Consider the following 13,908-nt stretch of genomic DNA (forward strand, 5'->3'; position numbering starts at 1 on the left):
GTGCCCTAGGCTGTGCGCGGGGGGGGGGGGGCGAGGGGGAGGACAGCATCGTCTTGTCCTCCTGTGCCCCCTCCCCACAGGCTGGGGGGCTGGGGACAGGGAGATGGGCTGTGGCGGGGGGGGGGGGGAGGTGACTCGGGGGGTCTGAGGATACTGGGCTGTACTGGGCACCACTGGGTGTTACCGGGAGGGGCTCATGGGGCTGTCATGGGTGGCCGTGGGGGGGCGATGTGATGCCATGGGGGGGGGTGTCATGGAGGGGAAATGGATTGTCGGGAGGGGGCACGGTGGGGGGGCTGTGTGGGTGCCCTGGGCAGGCAATGGGGCTGTGCCGGGGGACCATGGGGAGCGGCCGGGGGGGGCCATGGGGCCCGTGGGGAGGTGCCGGGAGGGGTGGGGGGGCCATGAGGAGGTGCCGGTGGACCCGGGGGGGGGGGCCATGGGGAGAAGCCGGGGGGGGGCCATGGGGGGAGTCCATGGGAAGGTGCCGGGGAGGGGCAAGAGGCGTCCCATGGGGGGGTCCGGGGGCACCGGGGGTCGGGGGGTCCGGGGTTACCCGGGGCCGCCCCCGCGCGCCTTTGTGCCGGCTCCCGTCGCCATGGCAACCGCGCGGGCAGGTGGCGGCCGCTGGGCGGGGCCCCGGGCTCAGGCCCCGCCCCCTCCGCCTGTCAGTCAGCCCGCGCGCAGCCCACCCTGCTGGGGGGCGCCCGGCCCCGCCCCCAGCGGGGAAGGCGGGCGGCGATTGGCCGAGGCCGCGGCCGGGCCCCGCCCCCACCGCGCAGGTTTGGGTGAGAGGCGATCGCGCACCGGGCGCAGCCGGAGCGGGAGCGGAGCGGAGCGGGAGGTACCGGGGGGAGCACGGGGGGCGGGAGCGGGGGGGCCGGGATGGGTCTTCCCGCACCTTCCCGCACCGGCGGGACCTGACTTGTGGCGGCCGTATCGCGACGGGTGGGATAATCGCGGCAGGTGCGTGTATCGCGACAGGGCGGTGGTGTCGCGACAGGCGGGGAGGGACCCTCCTCGGCGGGGTGTGGCGGCGGGGCTGCTCCTTGCCCCCCCCCGCCCCCCCACCTCCGCCCGAACGGGCCCCGTCTCCCTCGTCGGCGCCGTGTCGCGACCGGGTGCGGAGCAGCAGGTGCCGCGGGGCGCGGAGCACCGGGAACCCCGGGGCGGTGCGGGGCGCGGGGGGGGGGGGGGGGGAAGGGCGGCGGGGGCGGGCGGGGGGTCCCGCCGGGCCCGGCCCATTGTTTGGCGGGGGCTCCCGGGCGGCCCCGCCCCGGCTCGGAGCATCCTTTGTGCTGGGCGGCACCGGGCTTTGTCTGCGGGGCCGCCCCGGGGCCGTCGGGGCCGGCACCCCCGGCTCCGCGTCTCCCCGGCACCCGGGCACCGGGACCCCCTCCCTCTGAACACCGCCGCCGCCCCCGCACTGGGGTTGCGCCCTGCCCAGCGCCCCCCGCACCGGGGGCGGGCAGCCCGAGGACACCCCCCCCCCCCCGGCAGCTCCGGTTTCTGCCCGGTCTCCCCCCCTCTCCGAGAGGTGCGGGACCCCCGGGCGCGGTGCCCGCCGTGCCGCAGTGCCGGGGACCCCGTGGCGGGGTGGGGGGGGACCAGCCCGGCCCCCCGCCGCGGTGGCGGGTGTGGCCGCGCTGACAAGGTGCCCGCGGGGACCGGGACCGGCTGCTCGCGGGCCCGCAGCACCCCGGGATCGGCGGGACGGGCGGCCCGAGCACCCCCGACCCCTCCGCCCTTGCAGCGTGGTCCCCCCATCACTGCGGGGCATACCGGGCCTCCCCCTCCCAGACCCCATATCCCCCTCCAAACCCCATCCTGACCCCTCCCCCGACCACAAGGCGCTCTCCAGGACCCCCACCAGACCCCCAGCACCCCCATATTCCCCCTCTCAACCCCATCCTGATCCCTCCTCAGACTCCAAGGGTCCCCCCAGACCCCCATATCCCCCCCCAAACCCTACCCTGGAGCTTTTTCAGACCCCAGGACCCCTCCTAGATCCCCATCATCCCCGTATCTCCCCCTAAACACATCCTGACCCCTCCCCAGAGCCCAGGAACCCCCACACACACAGCACCCCTATATCCCCCCTAAACCCCATCCTGACCCCTTCCCAGACCCCAAGGATGCCCCTAGGCCCCCCCCTAAGGCCCCTCCCCAGACCCATCATGGCTGGGGGGGTGGTCGGTGGGACCCCGGCAGCGGGGCAGGGCAGCACGGGAGCAGGACATCGGCCCCCAGCCTGGCTGTGTCCCAAACGGAGCCGGGGAGGGGTCCCGGAGGGTCCCAGGCAGGGCGGGGTGGGTGCTGGGAGGGTGCGTGCCGGGGGTCTCACCAGCAGAGACAAAAGCAGGGGGTGGCGGGGGGGGGCCGAGGGTGCGGGAGCAGCCCCCCGCCTCGCCTCCCCGCACAATGCGGCTCTGCGCCGCAGCCCCGCCACAAAGGCCCAGCATCCCCCCCCCCGCCCCAGACCCAACAGGTGGCCCCCCGGCAGCCCCCCGCCGGGGCAGGGGTCCTTTTGTCCCCACCAGGGTCACAGCTGTCCCCGTGCCCCAGCCCAGCAGCTGGGGGGGCCGCCAGCCCCCCACCATGGCCGCCCTGCTTTGTATGCCGGCGAGCGCCGCCGCGGCCCAGCACCGGCCAGGCCACCGGCAGCGCCCAAGGACGGCCGAGCGGGGGGGGCTGGGCGAGGGGGGCTCCCCGAGGATGATTGTGCACCACCCCCCCACCCCCCCCAGCACTGATGCTGCATTTCTGCCCTGCCCAGGGAACCTGTTGTCCGGCTGTGCCACCGCGGCTGTGCCACCGCATCGCGGCCACTCGCCGGCCAGAGCCCTGGGGGGCTGCCAGGGCTGGGGAGACAGGGGGGGCAGAGCCCCTGGGGGGTGCTGGGTGTGAGGGGTGGGGGGGTACTGGGTGTGAACTGGGAGGCACTGGTGTGCCAGGCAGTCCGCGGTGGGACCAGAGTGGCAGCGATGTCACAGTGCTGGGGTGACAGGGCTCTCCCGGGGCTGGGGGTGGCCGGCAGGGTCCCCGAGGAGGGAAAGGGGGTAGGAAAGAGGGTTGGGTCGGGGGGGCGCGGTGGGGGTGGCGTGGGCTGCTCCATGGTGGCCGCAGCCACGGGCGGCGTGTCCGGCTGCCAGCCCTTGTCTGTCCATGGTGGCCAGCCCACGCCGGGCTCGCCCTCGCCCCTGTCCCCAAGCCATGCTCTGTCCCCTCTGCCACCCTCCCCCTGCCCCCCCCGGGCTGTGGGGGTCCCCAAGGCGGGTCAGGTCCCATCCCCATCTGTGCAGCAACGGGCACGGTGACTTTTGGGGGAGCACAGTCACCCCCTCCCCAATCTGTGGGGGGAGCAGGGCAGGCTGTGGCTGTGGGGGCATGTGCCATCCCCTCCCGTGTCCCACCCATGCCGGGGGGGCCCTGCATGGTAAGGGGGGGCGGGGGGGGCTGCGGCACCGCTGGGAGCCGGCGCTGGATGCCGTGCTCCAGATCTGTCCGTCACAGCAACCCGCTTTCATCTCGGGGTGCCAGGCGCCACCTCCCCCCGACCCCGCACCCCCATTCCTGTGCCACGTGAGCAGCGTTCTGCCCAGCCCAGCCCTGCCCGGGGGTCCTGGGGCGGGTCGGGAGGGGGTGAATGGGGACCACCGTGGCTCCTGCGGTCCCTTACCCCACCAAGGTTGGGCTGAGCCCCGACGTCTTGCCCCCCATCCTCGGGGGCTCAGCAGGTTTCCGGGCTGGGGTTGTCCCCGCCTCGTCCCCCGTGGGGCAGCCGTGGGTCCCGGTGCCCCCCAGTGCAGCCCTTGCAGGGGGCAGCAGCTTCCCCAGGAGCCTGAGGCTGAGCAGGGGGCAGGTATGTGCAGGGGGCCAGTGCCCAGCGTGCCATGGTGGCCCAGCACCCCGCACGAGGGCTCGCTGCCGTCCCACCGTGGCCCCTCTGGGACCCGTTTTCCTCCACTGTCCCTCGCCGGCAGCATTCCCTGCAGGTGGGGGCCGTGCGTCCCATGGGGGCGTCCCCACGGTGTGGGACCACCGGCAGGACCCCCCGGGTGTGAGCAGCAGGACGAGCCATGGGCTAGCACCAAGCTTGCCCACGGCACTGCCATCGTGGAGCCGTGCCGGTGCCGGTGGTGGCCCTGGGGTGGGCACGGCCACCTGCCCCCTTTCCCCCCCACCCCGGGCAGCTCATTCCGGCAGCGCCGGGAATGCTCAGCTGCCGGTGGGGCCTGGCTCGGCCCCACTGGCCACCGCGGCTCCCTGGTGGCCCCGGGAAGCCATTTGCCACCCAGCCGGCGTTCCGATGGGCAGCTGGGAATCGCTGGCACGCGCTGGGGACAATCCCTCCGGACCGTGTCCCCACCGCAGCATCCTCTGCCCCACGGCCTGGTGCTGGCCCCGGTGACACGGCAGGGACAGCCCATCCGGGGGGGCTGGGGACACGGCGGGGGGTGCTGGGGGAAGGGGTGCTGGGGTCCTGATCGCCCCACTGCCCACGCACCTGCCCTGGCCTTTGTCTGCAGGAGGGGAGCCATTCCTGGCCCTGGGGGGGTCCCTGCAGTGGGGGCTCTGGGGTGGGGGCTCTGGTGGGGTCCCAGCCCACCTCATGCCCGGGGGGGGTGGGACACGCAGCCGTCGCGTCCCTGCTCAGACGGGTCGATGGCGCTTGACCTTCATCTCCCAAATTAATTATAGATCGTGTCTGGGGCACCCCTCGCTGCCGGGAAGGGGGGGGGTTGTCGAAGGTGGCACTGGGGCAGCGTGGGGGGGCTCTGGCAGAGCTGGCACCACGTGGGGCAGAGCCCCCGGGGACAAGGCGGGCAGCCGGCCCCAAAGACAGGGGCTCGCACCCCGGGGAGAAGCCCCAGCACCGGCAGCCGGGGCTCGGCCCCCTCCCTCGCCGCGGGGTCCCTGCCCGCAGCCAGCTCAGGTTGGGAGAGCAGGGGGGGGACTCGGGTGCCCCCCCTCTCTGCGGATTTTCCAGGATAATCCAGTGTTGACACGGCCCGGGGTGGGGATGGGCATGGCGGACGCGCAGCCGCGGCGCTGCCCCTCTCCCCGCGCCGGGAAGGGGCGCTCACCCCCCCGCAGCGGCAGCAGCGCCGTGCCAACCCGGGACCCCCGGGGGTGGGAAATGGTGGTGAACACCCCCCGCCCCAGCCATTCCCCGGGGTGCTGCGCGGGACGGGGGCACCCTGCATCCACCCCTGGGGGCTGACGCTCGCCCCTCGCAGCGCCATGCTGGCCAACGCGGCCACCATGCGGATCCTCATCAAGGGGGGGAAGGTGGTGAACGACGACTGCACGCTGGAGGCCGACGTCTACATCGAGAACGGCATCATCCAGCAAGTGGGGCGGGAGCTGATGATCCCCGGGGGGGCCAAGGTCATCGACGCCACCGGCAAGCTGGTCATCCCCGGCGGCATCGACACCAGCACCCACTTCCACCAGACCTTCATGAACGCCACCTGCGTGGATGACTTCTACCACGGCACCAAGGTACACCCCCCCTCCCTGCGCCCCCCGAACCCCCAGAGGGTGGGCTTCTCCTGGCTCGGCGGGGGGGGTGCCGGGGGTCCCCGTGGAGCATCCCCAGCCCAGGGGGGATGCGGGACGGGGCCACAGCGCTCGGTGGCCGGGAGCATGTCACCCTCTGTCTCCACATCCTGTGCCATGCACCGGGTGCCACAGCCCCGGGGGGTGTCGGGGGCTTGTCGCGGGCAGCGCCGGGGCCGGCACCCTGCACAGAGTGGCCATTGTGCCGGCGCTGGCCGTGCCTGGCCCCAGGGTGGCCGGAATCCCTGGGTGGGGGGCTCCGCTCTGCGGCAAAGGGGCTGGGGGGCCGGGGCAGTGGCCACAGACCCCCCCCCATGCCATGCCTGCTCCCCGTCCCACCGTGCCGGCGCCAGCGGCAAAGGCCAATTGGCAAAGGAGCTTTGGGGATTAGCCGGGGCTGGGTGAGCCGGGGACGCCGCCGGCTGCAACAGCGCCCACCCTGCTGCCCACGCCAGCCACGGAGGAGGGGGGGGGTCTCCCTGCAGCCCCCACGCTGCCAGGGCTGGGCAGCCCCATCCTGGACGGGTGGTGCATTTGGGGGGGCTACGGTGCCCAGGCAGGGGGTCCCCCGTGCACCCCAAATCCAGCGGTTGGCACTGGAGGGAGCGGGAGGGGAGGGGGCAATCATTGCCCCGGCCGGCGGCAGGATGGGGGTCTCCAGATGTGTTGTGCGCCCAGATGTGCCGCTGCAAAAGGGTGCTGCGGGGGGGGCTGCTTGCACCCCAGGGTGATGTGGAGGGGGGGGGGTCCCTACCCACCCCAGGGCAACACCCTGCCCCAAATGTGGCTCTCCCAGCCCGGCCGCCCGGTAGCCAGCCGGGATGAGCGGGCAGCACCAGGGGGTCTCGGTTCCCCAGTAGGGTGAATCCTGCCCCCCTCACCCCCAACCCACCCCCCCCCAACAATAACTTGTGCCGCCCGCAGGCAGCCCTGGTGGGAGGGACGACGATGATCATCGGGCACGTCCTGCCGGAGAAGGAGACCTCGCTGGTGGACGCCTACGAGAAGTGCCGCAGCCTGGCCGACCCCAAGGTCTGCTGCGACTACGCCCTGCACATGGGCATCACTTGGTGGGCACCCAAGGTGGGTCCGGCGGCTACGGCGCGGCTACGGCGCGGCCAGCCCCCCGGGAGCATCTGCTGCGGCCGGGGGCTAATTCCTGGCCCCGCTGATCCCATTAGCTGCTTGTGGGGGTGGGCTGGGCTGAGCCCCCAGGCTGCCTTTTGAGCTGCCTTGATCCTGGCTCAGCAGGGCAGGGGGTCTCTGTGGGGCTGAGCCCCCCGGCGGGGTGGGGATGGAGCTGCTGCTCCGTGGGGGGGACCGGGCACAGCGGTCATAGCCTGGGGGGGACACACCCCATCTTGCAGCATGACCCCCATGGGGGCTGGTCCTGTGCGGCGCTCGGACCCCGACCCACGGCACGGCTGAGCTGCAGGGAGACCCCCACACGTGTACCCCGGGCAGAGCAGGGGAGGGATGGGGATGGAGTGGGGGCACCCTGGGGTGCATCCCAGACCCAGCACCCCGGGATCCTGTCAGATCCCAGTGCGATTTGGCTAGTAAAATCCACACACCCCCCGCCCCGGCATCTGTCATTCCCCGGATCCCCCCCAACTCAAATCCCACATCTCACCTCCCAGGGGGAGGGGGGCAAAGTGTCCATCCCTGCCCCGTGGCAGGGGACATCTCACCCCACACCTGCCCCATGGCGGAAGGGAGCACGTCCCACTCCCACCCACGCACCCCAGAGCTGCTGTGTGTGTCCCCCCAGCCATGCTGACACCCACCCCCCCGTGTGTGTGTGTGTGTCCCCCTCCCCGTCGCAGGTGAAGGCGGAGATGGAGACGCTGGTGCGGGAGAAGGGGGTGAACTCCTTCCAGATGTTCATGACCTACAAGGACCTCTACATGCTGCGGGACAGCGAGCTCTACCAGGTCCTGCGCGCCTGCCGCGACATCGGGGCCATCGCCCGCGTCCACGCTGAGAACGGCGAGCTGGTGGCCGAGGTGAGTGGCCCAGGGGGCCACCATCCCCCCGTGTCACCCCCGCCTTCTTCCCAACCCTGACACCCCCCCCCCCCTTCCCCTCTCCATCATTTCCCCCCAGGGAGCCAAGGAAGCGCTGGACCTGGGCATCACGGGGCCGGAGGGCATCGAGATCAGCCGGCCCGAGGAGGTAGGTGGCCACTGGGTGTCCCCAGGTGGCCCCGGTGGCTAGGATCCTCCCCGGGGGGTGGGGTGGGGCATCCTTATAGGCTGGCACCCACCCCTGTGCCCCATTTTCACGCTCATCCTCGCTTCTGGGATATCATGACATCATGTGAGGTGGTATCACCCTCGCATATCATGATGTCATGTGTCATCACGTGTCGTCACGTGTGTCCCACTTGCCCTTCTTCCCCCCCCCCCCCCCCCCAAGCTGGAAGCCGAGGCCACGCATCGTGTCATCACCATTGCCAACAGGGTGAGTGGTCCCCAAATCAGGTCTTACCCCCCCCTCAACAAGCTGGGGGTGGGCGCCCCGGTTCCATGGGGGGTCCCCGTGCCCCCAAAGGGGGCACGGGGACCCCGCCATGGAGCCGGGGCGCCCCAGGAATGGTGGCACTGACCCCTCCCTCCCCGCAGACCCACTGCCCCGTCTACCTGGTGAATGTCTCCAGCATGTCGGCGGGAGACGTCATCGCCGCCGCCAAGATGCAAGGTAGGGGTCCCCCAAACCCCAGAGCGGGATGTGCCCCCCCCTGCCCCTCTTCTTGGGGTGGGATGTGGGGAAAAGTCCTGTCTCCCCTCCCCGCCCTACCCGGGGATTGTGGCTGTGGGGTGGGATTTGTGGCATGGGGCAGGGGTGCAGGGACACACGTGCGACATGGACCTGAGCACGCGTGTGCACAGGGGGCATGCGTGTGGACATGGGGCTCAAGCCCAGATTGGGGGGGAAACACAGCCCACCGAGACACCGACAAGGGCAGAGCTCACGCAGGTGCCCCTTGCACACTCGCCCGTGCACGCCCTTCCCTCCTTGCACGCCCGCCCCACGCGTGTTGCCTCTGCAGGGAAGGTGGTGTACGCGGAGACGACCACGGCGCACGCCACGCTCACGGGGATGCACTACTACCACCAGGACTGGTTCCACGCCGCCGCCTACGTCACCGTGCCCCCCCTGCGCCTGGACACCAACACCTCCGCCTACCTCATGAGCCTGCTCGCCAAGTGAGGCGCCCCCGGGTACCCCCACAACCCCCCCTCCCCGACTGTGGGGTACCCCACACCCAGGGCATGGTGCTGTCCGGGCATCCCTGGTGCCCATCGTGCGTTCCTGGCATCCTGCTGCGCTCCCCAGACACCCCATCCTTCGGGTACCCCCTTCCTCGGGCCAGCCTCTGGGCACCCCATGCCCTGGGCACCCCCCTCTGCAACTGTGGGGTACCCCACATCCAGGGCACGGTGTTCTCCAGGCATCCCTGGTGCCTGTCTTGCATTCCTGGCATCCTGATCCCCTGGTGATACGCTCCCCAGACACCCCATCCCTTGGGTACCTTGCTCCTCAGGCCAGCCCCCCAGGCACCCCCATTCCCTGGGCACTGAGCTCCCTGGGCACCCCACTGCATGGGGACCCCCCATTCCTCAGGTACCCCATTGCTTGGGTGCTCCATTCCCAGGGCACCGCATTCTCCAGGTGCTGAGCTCCTGGGGCACTCCATTCCCCAGGCACCCCATTCCCTGGGTGCTGAGCTCCCTGGGCACCCCACTGCACAGGGACCCCCCATTCCTCAGGCACCCCATTGCTTGGGTGCTCCATTCCCTGGGCACTGAGCTCCCCAGGCACCCCATTCCCAGGGCACCCCATTCCCTGGGTGCTGAGCTCCCTGTGTACCCCACTGCATGGGCACCCCATTCCCAGGGCACCCCCATTCCCTGGGCACTGAGCTCCCTGGACACCCTGCTGCATGGGGACCCCCATTCCCTGGGCACCCCACTGTATGGGGACCTCCCATTCCCCAGACACCCCATTCCCCAGGCACTGAACTCCCTGGGCACCCCATTCCCAGGGCACCCCCATTTCCTGGGCACTGAGCCCCCCAGGCACCCTTCTGCATGGGGACCCCCATTCCCTGGGTGCTGAGCTCCCTGTGTACCCCACTGCATGGGCACCCCATTCCCTGGGCACTGAGCTCCCTGGGAATCCCGCTGCATGGGCACCCCCCCCATTCCTCAGGAACCCCATTCCTGGGGCACCCCACTCCCTGGGCACTGAGCTCCCTGGGCACCCCACTCCCTGAATGCTGAGCTCCCTGAGCACCCCACTGCATGGGGACCCCTCCATTCCCTGGGTGCTGAGCTCCCCGGGCCCCCTGTTGCTGGGTGCCCTGGGCAGCGCCGCCCCCTGTGTCCCCCCCCGCAGCGACACGCTGAACATCGTGGCCTCGGACCACCGGCCCTTCAGCACCAAGCAGAAAGCCATGGGCAAGGAGGACTTCACCAAGATCCCCCACGGCGTCAGCGGGGTGCAGGACCGCATGAACATCATCTGGGAGCGAGGCGTGGTACGGGGGGAGGCCTCCCACACCCCCTCCCCACCCTCAGGGACCCCCGGGATGGGGCTGACCCCTCCATCGCTTTGGGGGACATTGGCAGGGGGTCCCTCTTGGGCTGAGCTGGCTTCAGGTGTGGGGGTGTCCTTTCCCCTCGGCTGTCCTGTGGGGGGTTGCCCTCCAGCATGGGGGTGGGCGGAGGGCTCCCCAGCGGGGGGCATGGCCCAGCAGACTCCCCCCTCCCCCCGAGGTGTTTGGGGGGGTTTAGGGTGGGCAGCATGGGGAGGGAGGGATGGAGGGAAGGGGCACAAGCCCCTGGGCAGGCTGTGGGGAGGGGGCAGGATGTGGCCCCAACACATCCTCACCCCCCCCACCCCGCTCCGTCGGCAGGTGGGGGGCAAGATGGATGAGAACCGCTTCGTGGCCGTGACCAGCTCCAACGCCGCCAAGATCCACAACCTCTACCCCCGCAAGGGCCGCATCATCCCGGGGGCTGACGCCGACGTCGTGGTCTGGGACCCCGAGGCCACCAAGTAGGGCTCGGGGGCCAGCGGGGAGGGGGCTCCCCGTGCCACCGGGCCACCCCCTCACCACCCTGTGTCCGTCCCCCCCACCTCTTCAACCCAGGACCATCTCAGCCAGCACCCAGGTGCAGGGTGGGGACATCAACCTGTACGAGAACATGCGGTGCCACGGGGTGCCCCTGGTGACCATCAGCCGCGGGAGGGTGGTCTACGAGAACGGGTCTTCATGTGTGCTGAGGGCACCGGCAAGTTCTGCCCCCTCCGCTCCTTCCCCGATTCCGTCTACAAGAAGCTGGTCCAGCGGGAGAAGGTACGGGATGGGGGGGGGGGGGATGACATGGGGTGGGCCGTGGGGCAGGGCTGAGGATGGGTCTGTGTCACCCCGGTGGGTACCACCGTGGAGCATCCTGTGGTGGGAGCGCAGGGATGAGGAAGAGGGTGTGAGTGCCGGTGGTGGGTGTCCCTGTGGGTGGGTGTAGGGTGGAGGACACCACCACCACCACCACCCCCCAGCTCCTGCCCGTGCCTGGGTATTGGGGACGGTCGCTGCGGTGGCCCAGGGTGGTCCCCACACGTGTATGAGGTGCGTGCCAAGCGTCAGGACACCCCCCCCCCCCCGACCCGGGGTCTCTGCCTTTTGCCCGGTCCCCACCTCTGCGCCCCCACCTCCGCCGTGGTCCCTCAGCTCCCGGTGACCCCACGTGCACCAGGGGCAGGGACACGGGTGGCTGGGACAGGAGGGGACCCCGGGACACACGACCCCCCTGGGGCTGCAGGGCAGGTCTTGCCTACACTCGGTGGGGGTGCAGAACCCCCCCTCCTCCTCTCTATTCCTCCCCCCCCGCCCCCCATCCACAGTGCTGGCCCAGCACCCCACTGCTGACCCACTGTGGGTGTGGGGCCCAGGTCCCCAGGGCTGTCCTGGTGTGACCCCAGTGCCGGGGACCCCTTGTGCCCCCCCACCTTTCACCAGCCTGGGTCTAGGGGATGCTCTGGGGGGGGCTCAGCATGGTGCTGAGAGGGGAAGGTTCGTCGGGGGGGTCTAGCACCATCCCAGGTGGTCTGGGAGCTGATGCTCAGTGCTGGGGGGGGGCATGGGGCAGGGTCCTGATGCTGTGTCTTGCACCGAGCATCACCTCACTGCGGGGGGGTCAACTTGGCATCGCCGGGGGCGAGGGGCTGCGTCACCGGGGTCACCCGCCTCCCCCCAGCCCCTGCTTCTGTCCTGGCACCACTCCCCACCAGGAACCCTTCAGTACCCCCCTCTCCACACCACAGCCCCCTCCCCACACCACAGCACACCCTTGGCCCCCTCCTTTCTGCCCCCCCTCCCCCCCCAGCCGATCCACACCCCGCTCTAAGGCAGTGACACCCCCAGCCCCGCTCCTCCCACAGGGCACCCCGCTGCAGCCCCCCCAGGCTGACACAACCCCCCCCCCTCTTCTCTTTCTCTCTCCCTCCCGGCAGAGTTTAAAGCTGCGGGGGGTGGATCGCACCCCCTACCTGGGGGACGTGGCCGTGGTTGTGCATGCCGGGAAAAAAGAGACGGGGACGCCCCTGGCCGATACGCCCACCCGCCCGGCCACCCGCCACGGGGGCATGAGGGACCTCCACGAGTCCAGCTTCAGCCTCTCCGGTAAGAGCTGGGGGGCGTCCCCCCAACCCCCCCACAGCCAGCCCCCCATGGGGCTCCCGGTAGCCCCGCATCCGGCGGCTCTCCGGCACCGGCTGTCCACTTGCCCCCCTCAGGGTCTCCCCACCACCCCCCCCCGGGTCTCTCACCACCCCCCCAGGGTGTCCCCACCACCCCCCCGGTGTCTTACCACCCTCCCAGGGTGTCCCCGTGAACCCCCCAGGGTCTTACCACCCCCACAGGGTGTCCTTGCTACCCCAGGGTGTCCCCCTTTCCCTCTCAGAGTGTCCCCATCAGCCCCCCCAGGGTGTCCCCCCGCCACCCCCGCGTGTCTCACCACCCCCTCAGTATCCCCATCACCCCCCCCTCCCAGGGTGCCCCCCTGCCACCCCAGGTTGTCCCAAACCCTTCCTAATGTGTCCCCACCACCTCAGGGTGTCCCCCAGGGAGTAACCCCCCCCTCTCCCGGGCAGGGGGCCGTGCCACCCCAGTGCTCCCACAGCAGAGCAGGGTCCGAACCCCGTCCCCGCAGCCCCCCCAGCCCTCGCCCGCCCCTCCATGCACCGTCCCTCACCGCTGCGCCTGGCCGTGGGGCACACTGTGTCATGCCCGGGGGGACCGTGCCGTGCTGGGGGGGCCGGGGCGGGCAGAACTGAGCCGGTGCATGCGTTGTGTTTGTCCCCGGTGGGTGCCGTTGTCCCCCGGGACCGGGGCTGGAGGGATGGGGGACATCCCCCCCCCCCCCCGGCGCAGCCCCCGTGGCACTGCCCCGTGCCGCACAGGACCGAGCCTCGGGAGTGGGGCTGAGGGGCCGGTCCCGGTACCGGGGGGGTCGTCGGGCACTGGCCGAGGGGGCTGTCGGGGGCCGGTCCTGGTGCTGAGGACGTCGGGCTCTCGCCGCGGGGGCCATCGGGGGCCGGTCCCGGTACCGGGGGGGGGGCCGTCGGGCTGTCACCCCGGTACCGTGGGCCCTGACACCCGTCCGTCCGTCTGTCCGTCAGGTTCTCAGATCGATGACCACGTTCCAAAGCGAGCTTCGGCCCGGATTCTCGCTCCCCCCGGAGGCCGGTCGAGCGGCATTTGGTAGAGCCGGGGACCTGTCCCCCAACTGAGGACCGCCCCCCCGCCCCCGGGACCCCGGCTCCGGCGGGGCTCCCCTCGCCGCGGGGGGCCCCTGCCCGGCCCCCGGGTCTGCCCGCGGGGCCCTGCCGGCAGCGGGAGCCGGTAGCCGGCGTGCCGGGGGTGGGGGGCCGGGGGGGCGGCGGCACGGCCGGCGGGAGGGGGCCAGCCCCGGCCCTTTTCTGTTTGCACGTTGGGTTTGGATCCGTGAATTTTTGACTTGTCTGTGCATCCCGTGGAGGTTCTCTGAAGTGGTTTGTGTCACTAGCGTTAGGGGAGACAGGGACCCCCGCCCCGGCCCCCCCCATCACTGCACCCCCCACCCCTCGCACCCTCCCCACCCACCCCCAGCCCCACACGGGACGCATCAGCCCTTCCCCACACCCCGCAGCATCGCGGCGCCCACACGCCTGCACACACATGTGCGTGGTCCCAGTGAGATGTTCACTACGCACGCATCTGCATCCCTCTGTGCACGGTGCCAGCAGGCTCCTCACTGCCACGTGTGTGTGTGTGCACACGTGTGTCACACCCTGTGT

General features: G+C 71.5%; 1 protein-coding gene across 1 annotated transcript; it reads left to right on the forward strand.

Moving 5' to 3' along the window:
- Nucleotides 1–1,094: 1,094 nt before the first annotated feature.
- On the forward strand, nt 1,095–13,337 carry DPYSL5 (dihydropyrimidinase like 5). The gene is given in 14 exon segments (XM_074154099.1): nt 1,095–1,135; nt 5,241–5,505; nt 6,487–6,645; nt 7,389–7,568; nt 7,669–7,737; nt 7,981–8,025; nt 8,187–8,262; nt 8,615–8,771; nt 9,964–10,105; nt 10,484–10,626; nt 10,721–10,836; nt 10,839–10,927; nt 12,085–12,253; nt 13,252–13,337. Coding segments are annotated over 13 exon segments (1,692 nt in total). The 5' UTR covers nt 1,095–1,135; nt 5,241–5,244.
- Nucleotides 13,338–13,908: the final 571 nt, after the last annotated feature.

The sequence above is a fragment of the Numenius arquata genome, chromosome 9, assembly GCF_964106895.1.
Source record: "Numenius arquata chromosome 9, bNumArq3.hap1.1, whole genome shotgun sequence".
Taxonomy (NCBI): domain Eukaryota; kingdom Metazoa; phylum Chordata; class Aves; order Charadriiformes; family Scolopacidae; genus Numenius; species Numenius arquata.